Source organism: Mytilus trossulus, chromosome 14 (genome assembly GCF_036588685.1).
Source record: "Mytilus trossulus isolate FHL-02 chromosome 14, PNRI_Mtr1.1.1.hap1, whole genome shotgun sequence".
Classification (NCBI taxonomy): Eukaryota; Metazoa; Mollusca; class Bivalvia; order Mytilida; family Mytilidae; genus Mytilus; species Mytilus trossulus.
This window is the reverse complement of record NC_086386.1, coordinates 53,351,432-53,367,333: the sequence shown is the minus strand read 5'-3', so window position 1 is coordinate 53,367,333 and position 15,902 is coordinate 53,351,432. Positions and strand designations below refer to the sequence as shown.

Here is a 15,902-nt window from a genome sequence, read left to right as displayed (position 1 = left end):
CTTTTCCTTCTTTTCTTTATATATATAAAAAAGATGTGGTATGATTGCAAATGAGACAACCGCCAACAAGAGACCAAAATGACAGAGAAATTAACAATTGTAGGTCACCGTACGGCCTTCAACAATGAGCAAAGCCAATATTGCATAGTCAGCTATAAAAGGCCCCGAAATGACAATGTAAAACGTGAAAATAAACGGCCTTATTTATATAAAAAATTTACGAAAAACAAATATGTAACACATAAAAAAACGACAACCACTGAAATACAGGCTCCTGACTTGGGACAGGCACATACATACATAATGTGGCGGGTTTAAACATGTTAGTGGGATCCCAACCCTCCTCCTAACCTGGAACACTGCCGGTATAGCAGTACAACACTAGTTTTTTTATTCTGTCTACCTGTTCCTTTTTTTTAGTTTTTATAGAGAGGAAATGGAAGGAGAGAGTTAAAACAAATTGTCTGTACTGAGAAAGAGTGATTACGCCATTTGCAAACAAAGTATAAGTTATAGTTTTCGGAACATCTCTTGACTTCCATACAAGTATGGCTGCGTTTTGGAAATTTTATGACCTGTACAGAGGGGATTTCCCTGAAAGTTGGATATAATGCGCGACTTTAAAATACTGCACATATCAACACATACCAACAATTTTGCAAATTCGCAGTGTAATATTTTTTAATGTGAACAAACGTTATAAGGATATGCTAGGAAAATTAATAGAGGTGTACAGCTGTGGCTACTTTGTAGACGTTCTGTGTTGATATAGAAAGGATATAGATCTAATATATGTAAAACTAGTATATTTTGATAAAATTGCAGTTTAAAAAGTCCGTTATTTTGTACTGGTATATTTTTTGCTAATTATGTATCGCACTTCAATGCTTATATACGTTTAAGAGTGATTGTCCTTTCTTATTCTTTATTGGTATGTCAACGGTTGCAGTATAATTCTTTCCATTTTTAATATCTGATAAAACCATGTATATCGTGTCGATAGGGACTAATGAAAGGAGATTATTTCTTCTGTTATATAATATTACAAAATCTGTCAGTTGTATATGGTCTGCTTAGATATTTGCTTTAATTTAGTTGGATTGAACTTATGTCACATATCTATACAACTTCGTTCAAATGTTTTTTTCAAAGGTTTGTTTTGTCAAAAGATTTTTTTTCTTTCTGTTATTGATTTATTGATTTATTTGTAACGTCTTCACGTTTTGATTTATAGTAATATACTAGATCTACCACACCAATGAACGTTCGACATTTTATTATGGTTGAACCAAAAACTTTGACTAATAAAAGTTAAATTTGCTCAGTCAATTTTCGAAAAAAAAAATCAGTTATCTCCCTGTAGTGTTATGTACCACCTTATATTGACATTAGGTTTACAATAGCATGAACAGTTCATATACAGATACTCAGATACTGATTATTGTCTTGGGCATGATTTAAATATTTGCCACTGGACATCGATTAAACACCAATCAATAAGAATGGTACCGATGTTGGTTGTGGTCGAGTACGTCATCCAATTCCGTTATGCGTTTCCAATTGAATTATGCAAAAGGAACATACGAACAGCATATAGATCTGCCCACCCAACCAAAGAACAGTATAATTGTTTTTTTCGTGTACTTGTAGCAAGCTCTAATTTTAAAACAATCGCTTAACAGTACTTAACTAAAAATAGAAGTGACATTTCATACAAATTTATAACAGCTATGGCAATACATAAAATGAAATCTTATCCTATAATTTGGAATAATAATTAAAGTTTTATGTTTATTGTATGATGTATCTACTTAGTACTGACTACGACTTCTGAATTTCGTCTTAATTACAAACAGTTGATTGCGCGTGTGGTAATACGGCTTGAATATCACTACAGTTTCGCCTCATTTTTGTTACCAAAACAATATAATGTATTATGTTTTTCATGATCTTTTTTAAAATGTAGATCTCTGTTTTATTTAACCGAATCGGATATCAAAATGAGGTTCAACGCGCGTCTGGCGAACACCGTTTCATCCTGATATCTTAAATAATTGTATTGTGTCGTACAACACAGATACTAGTATGGACAAAACCGAGTTAAAATGCAAGTTTCGTTTGATATAAGATAATATGAATTGTATGTTTCATTACGTCAGACTATACCCCTGCCCATAAAAAAAAATGTTTATTTTTCTCAAACACCAGTGTTCACCCTTTTTTGTTGGTAGTGATCCGGTTGTTCAATGTAGTGGTCGTCGATTGGTTGTTATCGTGTTGTTGCCTGGGCGTTGTCGGTTATTTCAACTAAATAGTTTTGGATGTCTCAATTGTATCTGTCGCCTCTTTTTCTGAAGCACAAGCGTCTTAAGGAACAATCATCTTAAATGACACGTACATGCAAGACTGGATTATTTTAAAAAAATGTTGAGAGGCACTTTCGCATACTGATATCGATATAGAAGAAATGTTGGATCAACCTAATTTTCAAGTGTAAAAATAACTTAGTCTTGATAAACGCTTAGGTCTTGATAAATATTAATTAAATATTAAAAATGTTATCAAAACTGTTTAATCTAGTGAATTCCAATTTCTGGTTGGCCCTGGTGCTCCACCTCTGTTCCAAAGCCAGATTTGATGGTCAGTGCCTAAACAAGTGTTCATTAATAACGTTTGTCCATCTTGTGATATTTCAAGGCACTTCTGTGAAAATACATGGTACAGCGTATTATCCTAAAATAGCAAATAAAATTTGATTTGAATCAAATATACATGTACATTTGTACGTACATTATAAAGGACTAAATTTCAAAATGAGAGTATTACTACAAAACTGTGCTTTACTTTTAAAGATGTGCATTGTTTAATTTCGGTCAAAGCTACTATTGAAAGTAAGTCATTAGGACTGTTATCAGAATATTCATACGTAATTCTTAAATACATGATTTTTTATTCGTTGTTATCGATTTCAAGTAGTGTCCAGTAACTACATGTACGTGTACTTTTATATGTGTACCTTTGTGTTTTAATCAGTTGTTTCTGTGGTTTTATTTTATTAAGTAGATGGGCTTAGCTCTTTTCAACCGACTTTTATAGTGTGTTCTTACATGCATGTCCCTTATTTGAGAATGGTATATAATCGCGACCGCAAATATGTTTAATAATGCCCCATTTTTTATGTGACTGTTCAAATTCAGGAGCCTGTTTTTCAGTGGTTACCATTTCTTGCTGAAAATGACGTTTGCTTTTGTTTACGTTTATGTTCACAAATCAGATCGTTATTTTAGCGTATGAAATATTTCTCCTTTTTTCATTTCGGAACCTTTAATATCTAACTCTGGGCTATGGGTTATATTCAATGATGGAGGTCGCACGGGAGCATATAGTTGTACATGTACGTCATTTTGTTCTCTCATAGAGAGATGTTTCATTACCAGTGATACCATAGTTTCGTATTTGTATATAGAACTGATACATGTACCTCTCGATATTCCCATTCCTGGTTTCCTCTCATTTGGTGACATGATTCCATCTGTATACCAGGTTTCCCGCTATAATCAACGCATCCATTGTCTCGTTTTATTTCTTTTGTCGTAGTCAAATACATTACCTTCTGTATTAGAATTTTTTTTTTAAATGTTAAACAGTCTATCGATGTGTTTATTTGATTTCTAAAATCCGTGTTATAATTATTTTAGAAACTTACTTTTGATTTCTGATGGAGAATTTTCTCATTGCTTATTAGTTAAAACTTTTACAAATATGAATGGAAAATAATAGTCAAATTTTAATAAGTAAATTTAACACTATGCGTTTGTGACTGACTGACAAACAGAAAGAAAGAGGTCAAGAAAGAACATAAAACGCTAATCATGCACAGTATTACAAAATTTTGTGCATTTAATAAAAACAATCATCGAAATTCTATCAATGCAAATCAAATAAAACTAGGTTTTTAGTTTGTTGTGCGAGACGCGCATTTCGAATACGTACATTTTATAACTGACTATGCGGTTTGGGCTTTGCGCATTGTTGAAGGCCGTACGGTGACCTATAGTTGTTAATGTCTGTGTCATTTTGTCTTTTGTGGATAGTTGTCTCATTGGCAATCATACAACATCTTCTTTTTATATGTACGACTAATTAGTTTCACTTCAATCTAAACAGTTGAGAAATATCATTAAAATACTACACACCACAAATAAAAAATCAAACAACTAACAAACAAATAAAACAAAAAAAAACGAAATATAGACTTTTTTAATAAATATTTTATGGTAAAAAAGAAATGTGGCTTCATATCTTACATTATGTCCCGATGAACAATTGACCAGTGATATGGGCTTCCCTGTTTGTCCGTATTCACAATCACCCTTAAGGCAGTATGGTTGGGTTTTTGCTGCTATCTATGTACAAGAAACAATATCTATAAATGATATATGATATAAATGATATAATTAAATAATATAAATGATACAAGTACGTCAAAATTAAAAAAATCTAATATATGTGTCTCCGAGATAGGAATGGTTCTAAAGCTCTGTCAGTCCAACTACTTTAGGTTAATTCGTAAATTAGTCGACTTTGATTATGACCATATTTGTTTTTTTCCTCTTTTTACCTTTATTCCCTAAAATGAAACATGCATGAAGACGTCCATCTTGTTATTTATCATTGAACATGAGAAATCAAATTCGCCTTCAATATTGGAATTTGAAACCAGTGTGTCGAAGACGGACCAACAAATAAAAGGAAATAATTTATAAAAGAGGGCGGTATTGTTTTTACTCGTGCATCTTTATTAAAATCAGACATCTAAATGTTGTAAAAACATCGACTAAAATCAATATACAATGACAATTTTATATTGAAATACCATTTATATAATTACTCTATCAAAAACCCTGCGGAGTGCAACATACATTTGACATGTCGTGTTTCCGGTAATTAGTGCACATATAAATGTACATGTACAATGTTTTATACCTGTCCATAAGCCAATGATTCACCTGGTACCCACATTTCAGGATAAACATTTTTAAGGTACCACTCAAAACTCTTGCATTTCAATTTCTTCCGTAGTTCAATTCTTGAGGTAAGGTTACCATAATCTGATGGCTGTAAATAACATGACAATTAATTCAATCCACACAATATCTCATGAAAGCGCACATAACCACAATGGTTTATACACACTAAATATAAATTATGGAAAATAAAGTGACGTATAAGAAGGTACTCATGTACATGTGTTTTCAATAGAATAGATATAAAGGACAACGGTGCATATGTCAAAGATACAACAACCTGATCAAAGAGATGAAAATAGTCCATTTAAGGCAACAATTGGTCTTCAACGCAGCGAGACAATCCCGCACCGGCTTCGAGTTTCAGATAACCCTTTCACAATAATGTAATACAGTATAGAGTATAATTGGTTGGGATCCCGCTAACATGTTTAACTCAGCCACATTATTTATGTATGTGCCTGTCCCAAGTCAGGAGCCTGTAATTCAGCGGTTGTGTTTTTTTTTCGTTCAGTTTTTTTTAAAATAAATAAGGCCGTTAGTTTTCTCCTTTGAATTGTTTTATATGTTTTATCGGGACCTTTTATAGCTGACTATGCGGTATGGGCTTTGCTCATTGTTGAAGGCCGTACGGTGACCTATAGTTGTTAATGTCTGTGTCATTTTGGTCTTTTGTAGATAGTTGTCTCATTGGCAATCATACTACATCTTCCTATATCTAATCTCTGGAAAATATAAATGATCCAAAAACTATTTTCCTGATTGTCATTGAAGAACAGGATGACATAAAAGTTTACAGAGAGACCAGTCTCGAATGTGTACCAAGTAACTAAGTAAAACTGTATGTAAATCAGTGGATGTACATAATTTAAAACTAGACAAAGTGATGCCCCCGCAATCGATCCACCCTGAAGTAACTGTATTATAACAAAGTAAGTGTAGGACTTTCTTTGAGATATTATTGTGTCTGGGAGACACAGTTGATGCCCCGCAGATGCAAAATATTATTTTAAAAAAAAAATACACTGCATGAAAAGGTTAATTTGCATACATTGTACATATACAATGATAAACACAAACAAAGGCACATAATAAGGTAGTACCCAACACTTAATTGTACTAAAATTAATTTGGCTCGTTTAATTTTCATAACATTTTGTCAAAGTACTAACTTAGACCCTTTAACAAATAAAAAAAAATTTCTAAAACTTTGAATCAATCGTTTTGTCAGAAAAATTACACTGGTTATATAGCAATTTGACAAACACCAATTTTGATCATTGAGAAGCTTAATGTTCCTTTTACATCACAACGTAATAAAAACGTTTAGCTGACTTTACAGAGTTATCTCCCTGTAGTGTTAGGTACCACCTTAAGATGAACTTTACTACGCTGTGAATACGTCGATCTGTGCTATCTTTGTTGACATTAAATATTTATATTCCCCCATAAACATCCATGGTGTGGCAGGTAAGCGCTACCGCCTTTTACATATCATATAAAACGTGACTGTGTAAATTGTGCGAAATCGGCACGATGATTCTCTATTCTATTAAGCAATCGTTTTGAATTAATTCAATACAAATACAAAAAAATCCCAATATAATTAACCTTGACCATCGCGTTATTTTACAAGCGCGTGGTATTGAATGAAAAAATAGTTAAATTTGCAATGGTAAGTAAAGGCTTATATTTTTGTGCATGTCAATATGATTACTAGTAAAACATTTAACCGCCTATACCCCAAAAATTGCATACATGTAGTTCAACTATCTCCCCAAAAGAACTAATTTTAATAAAAATCAAAACCCTGACCACATGCACACCTTCAATACCGGTATATGTACAGCCAGCAAAGTGATATCTTTCTAGCAATCAAACTGTATGAGGAATTATCCGGAAACGCTCCTGTTATACAAGTAAAGATTGACACAACACACTTCTAAAAAGACCTGGAAATATTTTTTGATTTCAAACATGTTCTTCATTCTCGGGGACCAATAGGGGAAACAAAAGAGTGACAGCGGTAAGAATCAAAACAAATGTGATTTCAAAAAGAAGTTTCAGTTTCATCAATGTTTTTTAAAACACTCATTAGAAGTAGAATTATCATAATATGTGTTTCTAAGAAGCTTAAAATATATCTTGGAAAATGACTGACTGACATAAATGAAGCAGTGATATCTATGTCTAAGATAGTCTTCCCCTTAAGGTGGTACCCAACACTTGCAATAAATTAATTTGGCTCGTTTAATTTTCATAAAATTTGTCATAGTACTTACTTTGACCCTTTAACAAAAATATAAAAATTTTAAAAATTGAACCAACCGTTTTGTCAGAAAAATTACACTGGTTATATATAGCATTTTGACAAAACACCAATTTTGATCATTGAGAAGCTTAATATTCCTTTTACAACACAACGTAATTAAAACTTTTAGCTGAATTTACAGAGTAATCTCCCTGTAATGTAAGGTACCACCCTAATCAATGTCAATTAAAACATGTATGACTGACACAAATGAAGCACTGGAGTCGGTTTCAAAAACAATTACTGCTAAAATTGGTCGTAAGTCATGAACAATTGAGTGTAATCAATCTTAGTCGCAAGTTATTTTTTTGTGAAACCGACTCCTGATATTTAAGATTTGCCTCCCCTTAACCAACAAACATTATCTTACCGAATGTATGCCTATCTTGTCATAATAGTATTGTTTATACTCATCAAGCCACACTTCACATAAACGGATATTATTTTTCCGTAGTACGTCAACATCTTTTCTCCATTTGTAAGGGGAACGTTTCCTAAATATATGTCCGACATGAGAACATGGAGTTGTTTCTAAAGTACCACCACACATCCAAATCTACAATAAAAACATAATAATTAGAGTGAACTTAACTATATTATATATACTAGTAATGAATGATGCGGGTATAAATTGAATATTTCACAAACACCGTTTATCAAACTTTGCCGATCTTTGCAGTTTAGGATGAACATGTGATCACATTTCTGTGTAATAATACGACAAACTTTAACACTTAAACTGTTTTGAATTGCTATGGGTGGAGAAATCTCACATACATAAGGGACGACATCAAAAGATCGATGTAGGATAAAAAAAACTTCAAATAATTTGGGGGGGGGGGGGGGGGGTAACATTGCTGCAAGTTTTGTTAATTTAAAATTGATATTACATATATCCATATAGGAAATCAACTTTTCCCAAATTAAGTTAGGAGGGGGGGGCAGTCAAAAAACTATGTGAATTAAGTTTTTTATCCTACATTGAACGTTTGGTGTCGTCCCTAATAAATGATATATTTTAGATTTAGAATACTTGATCAAATGAGAATGCACAGTTTAGTTTGTTTATACATACAGTGGCCGTCTAAGTCTTGCAGTGAGATACGAGGCAATTCTTGTTACTTTGAGATGAAGAACAACAAAAGAAGCGCTGCCCCTTTGCAATTTGTGTGTTGTTTTGTTGCTGTCCATGTACGAGTTTTGTGTCCTGGATGGATATCCCATATCCTTTGTTTTTCTGTTGTACTATAACCCAAACTCAAATGTCTTCCCTTATATGATGCAAGTGTAAAGCCTATATGATGCAAGTGTAAAGAGTAAACATTAAATACATAACAAACCCTAAATGATATTTCTAGATTTTCACCTCCCCATATATCCATTCCGTCATCATATGTTCCAATGTAAGTAAAGTATGCACGACTGATCGCAAATAATCCACCAGCCATTGTCGGTGACCTACAAACATACATTGTATGTTAACATTAGTTCAGAGACCTACATGTATAAAGTAAGCATACGTTTCATTTGTTTAAAGCTACAACATTCACTAATTGGTTGTTATCTGCTAAACGCCCAGTGGCAAATATTTCCGACCTGGATATTCATGACGAAAGAATATCGAAGTTAAAAATGAATACAATTGGTGAGTTATGTAACAAGGACGAACCGGGATGAACATGGAATATTTAGCCTGCAACTCGAATCTAGGGTACATTTGATGGGGACATACAATGTACATTTAGCATTTTAAACGGCCACATACATGTATGTACACCCCAAAGAATGGTTGTTATGGTGCTTAAAGTAAAGAGAGCATCATACTCTCTCTTCGCAATGTATTGGTTAAAATTACGTCCAAGTTCTGATAGGGCCTTTTTTGCATACCCCCTTAAGAAGACCGCAGTATTTTGGAATGTTTTTAAGAATCTATTTGTGTATTTTTCTGACAGAAAGTCAAGTTTTAAAATGCGTTTTAAAAACATAAAGATGAGTAAACCAAACATTTCATTATAACTGTACTGATGGAAATTTACCTGTACGGCAAATACACTTCGAAATTTCTTCTTTTCTGTTCCTTTTCCGGTACAGAATGCCAATTAAAAACCATTTTCCAATCAAATCCCCCGGCAAACATGTCGTTAGGACCTTGGAATCGGAAGCCAAATGTGTCATCATCAATAATATCTATACACGGAGTAACAACAGTCGTCCAGTTTCTTTTTATTCTATCCAACATGGGTTCGATCCAGCCTAAAAATATTTTGAGTATCGTTTAAAAACTTTTCAATAATGCAAAATAAAGTTTTATTCCTAACATATAAACAACCTTCTTTATCTGAATAATTTTTTTTTCAACTTATGCAGATGCATTTCTCCCTCCCCCGATAATGACTTTATATAATCGTCAGAAAGTTGAAACAATTTTATTATTTTTATTATTATTTATTACACTTGCTATACGACGGATTCGTAGATAACATATTTTTGTTAACAAACCGTATGTTCTTTAAATACAATGCATTGACAGACCATCTTTTTAATAATTAAATTCATAACGTGTTATTTTCATTTTCCAATCGATTACCGTCCTAAATGTAGTATGATTATTTGAAACTTGATGTAATAAAAGGCTGGTAAGTTATTAGATCATAGTTATATATAAAAAATTATTTATGAACATTTGCTGATTTCGAAGATATCAAAAAGAGTACCATCTATACAGCGTGTTTAAATTGTATGCACTCAGGATTTTTTTTTGAACAATGAAAGAGCACACATCCCCCCGCCTTCACCCTTTTCCACCAAAAAAAGAAACACAGGATAGAATCATAAGCGCGATAAAAAAAAAAATACATCAAATACGCAGTCATGGAAGTTGTGGTCTCGAGAAAATGCTATTTTCTAAATCTTTAGTCGGGTTGATGTCTATTATGCAATCATACAACATTTTCGTATTTGTTCAAATATATGTTAGACATGTCATACCTTTAGCGCATTCGATATGTGAATCCAAGAACACCAGCACAGTCCCTGTTGCAACTCTGTATCCCCTTAGTCGGGCTCTAACAAGACCTTCCCTTCTTGAAGCTCTTACGATTTTTACGTTCGGATAATGCATTAGGTACTTTTCTAACGGCTCTCCCAAATGGGCTGAAAAGTAACCCATATTTAAATGATTTTAAAAGGTCGACGCTGATTATGTTTTACATAATTTTTTTTCTTCATTTTTTATATAGATAAGGCCGTTAGTTTTCTTGTTTGAGTTGTTTTACATATTAGTCATATCTGGGCCTTTTATAACTGACTATGCCGTTTTGGCTTTGCTCATTGCTGAAGCCGTACGGTGACCTATATGTATAGTTAATTGTAAATGTCTGTGTCATTTTGTTCTCTTGTGGACAGTTGTTTCATTGGCAATCATACCACATCTTCTTTTTTATATTGAAGCTTTTCTCCGTTTTATTTTCATACAATTGCATGTATGGATCTATATATGAAGCATTTACCAATCAATTAATTGTTTTAAAAGAAGAGCAAGTACACCTGAATCTTTTTGTATCAATGTCGAGTGTCGCCTATCATTGTTTGCTCCCTGTTCCCGTAAGCCATTTGTCATCTAAGTGGTTTCGTCTGTCTGTTCGTCCGATCGTGTTTCCGCCAAGTTAAAAAAATCAGTGCCGATCAATAACTATTAAAATAGTTATGTCCCTGGGAAATATTGATTATATATATAAAAAAAGATTTGGGTTGTTAGCGCTGTCATATGTACAATTATTGCCAGATATTTATTGCGCTGTGATATTTATAAAAGAAATTTGTATCTCTTGACAATGAATGCACAGATAAAAGATGTACAACGCAGGGCACATTGGAACTCTGTTCTTTTATTATATTTTAATTTAATTGTGATTTAAAGAATTCAAACAGTATTAACAATGACTTACGCATGTCAGAGAAGTCGTCTGCTAATATCACTTCTCTAAGAAGATGCTTTGGTGTTCTGTTGATAATACTGTGTACGGATCGTAGCAGAACAGACCAAGCCTCGTTATGAAATGTAACGATGACACTGACGTCGGGTAGATTTTCAGGATATTTGATAAGTTTGCACCTGGAAATAAAGATATGTTTTATCATTTGTATATGGCACTGACGTCCGAAAGGGACTTACGTTAGCATGGGGATAGTTTGTCTTCATAAATCGTTAACTAGCAGAAATGGGTCAGTCCGCTAAGATTTTTTAACAAAAAAGCAAATTTCGACGCAAAATTCAATTAAGTTATAAGATTTTTCAAAGAAATAAGATAACTTTATTGTGCTAGGCTCATAACGACTGCTTTAAATCTAGATGATATATTTTAATTGTTTTAAAAAATCAGAAAAAAAATGCATTCTAATATGATATGGCGAAAAAAGTACAATTTCCTCATTATTCACTTTAACTTTCTAAAAGTATTTTTAATATATATAGCTTTTCTAGTGCACATTCAAGGACCCTTTTTCTGTTAAAATTCAAAGTTGGTCTTATATATGCTGTTAATTTCAATGGTGTGCTGTTTCGTTGCCATTTACTTTAAAACTTCTCAAATTTAATTTTTAAATACTTTTCAATTCTTTGATCTTTCAGAGTTCTATCAAGTGAGATGCGGTTGCTGAGATAATCGTTGAATGCATTATTCTTCCATCCATTTTTATATTCCTCCTGTTCTTTTTCATTTAATAATCTTTTACTAATGTTGACTGGTTCCCCACCTTCTCCTACAGTATGAGAAAACCCATCGTATCATTACGTTATATTTAAAATACATGTACAGTAAAACCTGTCTTACCCGAACCTCTTTATGACTTGAAATTTATTCGGGTTTGGCAGATGTTTGGTTTCAAAGGCTCACAACGCATACACTTTGATATGACTGTGTTTTCAAATATTTTTTTTAGCCAGTTTTTCGGTTTATGCGGGATTCAGTTTAGTCAAGTTTGTCTTATCGGGGCCTTTTATAGCTGACTACTCGGTATGGGCTTTGCTCACTGTTGAAGGCCTTACGGTGACCTATACTATAGTTGTTAATGTCTGTGTCATTTCGGTCTTTTGTGGATAGTTCTCATTGGCAAGCATACCACATCTTCTTTTTTATATTAACTGTTTTCAATCACTTCACAATCATATGTTTTCTTATTCTCTATACTCTTCAAAAGAAGTTTATAAAAAAAATATCATGTCACTTCCTCTTTCAATAAACTCAAAATCGGTGTCACAATTATATTCGGAAAAGGAGATATGGTATAATTGCCAAGTGACAACTATCCACCGCAGTTCAAATGAAGTAGATGCTAGTTTAATCGTAAAATCATGATCAATGAGAAAAACCCATACCGTATAAGGTTGTATATGAAAAATATGAAACAATTCAACGGCTATATATGCATGTTTGCGGAATTTCGAATTCGTATTCTAGACGTTGTTGTTTTTATATTTACAGTCGTACATGTATTTTTCAAAGCCTTCATCCTTGTCGGCCTAGCCTTTCTTGAAGAATTTATCTTTTGTTTTAATTGTTCAATTGCTCTCGTCCTTATTATGCATGAAATACTTTCCACTGGACAGTTAACAAACAAAAATCAATCAATCAATAAAATTATCGTGTGTATCGTATGTTAAAAATAAAAATCATATTATTTTAGTAAAAGGTCAATGATGTTATATTGAGGCTGTTTAAAATGTTAAAATGCATGCTTTGCATGATGAATCGTTTTAAGATTCCACTCGCTCCATAACAATTCATGTGTGCGCCTGTCCCAAGTCGGGAGCTTCTGACCTTTGCTATTCGTGCATGTTTTCTTTTAATTCTAGTTCATTTGTACGTTTTTGATTTTAGTGTGACGGCTCAAATCTGGGTTCGGGATTATTCTCGCTATGGTATGGGCCCAATGGAGGCCTTGTGGTGCTTTCTGCTCTTTGGTTAGATTGTTGTCTCTTTGACACTTTCTCAATTTTCACTCTCAATTATGTCTATGATATTACTAGCGTGTGATCTAGCTTACATTTCATTTATACCATGTCAGTCTAGTGTAATATAATCAACGGTACCAATTTTGTTGCACCAGATGCGCATTTCGACAATACATGTCTCTTCAGTGATGCTCGTGGCCAAAATATTTGAAATCCAAAGCATATATAAAAGATGAAGAGCTATAATCTCAAAGGTCCAAAAAGTATAGCCAAATTCGTGAAAGGAATCAGAGCTTTGCATGAGGGAGATACATTCCTTAATTTATAATAATTTATAATATTTTGTAACAGCAAATTTTAATAACACAAAAAATCCGTATTTTCATGCCAGTACCGAAGTACTGGCTACTGGGCTGGTGATACCCTCGGGGACTAATAGTCCACCAGCAGAGGCTAATTAGTGTAAAGCAGTTTATCTTCATTTCTCATTAAAATACAATTGTTATGAAATTCGAATATCCAGCTAATAGCTTTCGTTTGATGTTACACAGTCTGTCGTGTAATAAACTGGCCATTGCTTGTTTTTGATTCATGGTGTTAGTTTTGCTGAAATGCTATCGCATGAACGTACATGCTATTTAATGTATTCGTTTATTTAAAATTCAAATCAGAATGACTGTAATTTTGGAATTTACTAGCTGTCTTCATTTATTGTCGCATTATTATAACTAAATCTGTACGTAATGGGTTTTTCTCATTTTTGAAGGCCGTATAATGTCCTATAGTAGTTATATTCTTTGACATTGTCGCATTATTAAAACTTACTATATACGTAATGGGTTTTGCTCATTTTTGAAGGGTGTATAATGTTATATTTTTTGACATGTTGTCTCTGGTGGAGAGTTTACTTGTCTCATTTGCAATCATACCACACATTCTTGTTTTCATATTCTTATATGATAATGATAAACAACTACACAAGTTTAGGTTTGCTAAGTGTTTCAACTTTGTAGTTTCGACTTTTTGAACTTATTAGATTAAAACCGATTAAAACATTACCTAATCCTTCTTTGACAAGAACGCCAACATCTGGAAACTCCTTTAACGGTGGATTAATTTGCAATTGTTCGTCTTTTTTATTTATTTCTTCATTGCTGCCAGCTAAGGTAACACTATAGTTATTCATAGTTTCAGTTGATTTTTCTAATTTTGAATTTATAAAATAAAACGAGCCTGAATTTTGATCATTATCATCTGGTGGTTGTAAAGGTTTTATATGTTCACGTGTCGGTCTGTCTATATTTGCAATAGCTTTCCTTAACTTTACGTCATAGAGATTCATATTCTCGGTGTCAGTGTTTTCAAGTCTTATCATATCTTCAAACAGGAGAAAAGAATACCACAGAACTGCGACTATAAATAACAATAGTATTAGAATCGATAATTTACGTTGGAGCAGTCGCATAACATTCATAATGATTCTTCGGGACCTGAAAATACAATAACAAAAATAAATTTAAACTTTGATCGGCAGTAGCACATTTGATTTATGAAAAAATAGGCATATTCTTTTCAGATATATAGTTGCCCTTCTTATAAATTTAGTTACAGAAACTGACTCTCATCAGTTCGGTGATTGTCCAAAGTGAAAAATTTGAAATAGGGTTTTTCCCGTTTTCTATTTGTAGTTATTATTTATAGATGGGAACTAGTATAACTAGTTCGGATACTGGTTTTGTAACAGTATGTACTATTTAGAAGTTTGATGTTGTACAGCAAAGTAAAATAAAATATTGTATCGCAAGAGAAAATAAGATGCTACTGTGAGCAACTAATCCTATATCTGTGTTTGTCTTGTTTATAGCCTATTGCATTTAGAGATTAAATGCTTTAAATTCGGACTGACCTAAGGGAGCCCGCTCCAGTCATGCTTCAGTGATTCCCTATATACTCAACCAAATTTTTCCCACGAAAGGGGGGGGGCGGCCCTCAAGGCCCCCTGGATCCGCCTATGGTTCTTCATGCAATATATTCTGTTATACATATAAACGACATTGCATTTACCATAATTTGGGGTAAACTAAGTTTGAGATAAGTAAATGCTTTTAGTCTAATAAAAAAATCGGACAAACAATACCGGACAAAAGAGAATATCGCAAGTATCATGCAGAATGCAATGTCGGGTTAGTGATAAATCGTTTTCTTGATTCGGATGATGTGGACTAACCTTTTTTTGTCAAATGCAACCCAATACAGCCTTTTGATTCAGCACAAGGTAAGGTGCATACAAATATAATTAATAGAAAAAAAACAAAGGAAATGGGGTTTCCATTCATGACACGCAATCGTTACTTGCACAATAAAAAGCAAACAAAAAGCAAAGGAACAGAGCTTGTATTTTTGTTCTCTATCTGAAAGTTACAGTGAGGCCTTCAACACGGAGCAAAATAACTCCCACCTCCTTGAAAGTCTAAGACGACCCCTAGCAGGGGCGGATGCAGGAATTTTCGAAAGGGGGGGGGTGCTAACCCAGGGCAAAGGGAGGGTGCAAAACATATGTCCCGATACAAATGCATTGATCGGCAAAAATAAAGGGGGGGTGCGCACCCCC

The 15,902-nt window shown here is 33.3% G+C and overlaps 1 protein-coding gene across 1 annotated transcript; it reads right to left on the bottom strand.

Annotated features, from left to right (window-relative positions):
* Positions 1-1,825: 1,825 nt before the first annotated feature.
* Positions 1,826-14,771, bottom strand: LOC134695742 (polypeptide N-acetylgalactosaminyltransferase 5-like). The gene is made up of 11 exons (XM_063557143.1): positions 14,351-14,771; positions 11,946-12,099; positions 11,286-11,452; positions 10,327-10,491; positions 9,375-9,591; positions 8,679-8,796; positions 7,709-7,894; positions 4,987-5,118; positions 4,308-4,406; positions 3,482-3,613; positions 1,826-2,733 (listed from the first exon to the last, which is right to left on the bottom strand). Exons 1-11 carry the CDS (start codon positions 14,763-14,765, stop codon positions 2,572-2,574), a joined length of 1,947 nt encoding a protein of 648 aa, XP_063413213.1. The 5' UTR covers positions 14,766-14,771; the 3' UTR covers positions 1,826-2,571.
* Between the last annotated feature and the right edge of the window lie 1,131 nt (positions 14,772-15,902).

What these genes read in the sequence shown, in the direction of transcription:
- LOC134695742 (XM_063557143.1), bottom strand. Translation starts at nt 14,765, where the DNA reads ATGAATGTTATGCGACTGCTCCAACGTAAATTATCGATTCTAATACTA. An exon ending in TCTTGTCAAAGAAGGATTAG is followed by an intron (nt 12,100 to 14,350) that starts GTAATGTTTTAA and finishes CTCATACTGTAG; the next exon opens with GAGAAGGTGGGGAACCAGTC. An exon ending in GAAGTGTATTTGCCGTACAG is followed by an intron (nt 8,797 to 9,374) that starts GTAAATTTCCAT and finishes GTATGTTTGTAG; the next exon opens with GTCACCGACAATGGCTGGTG.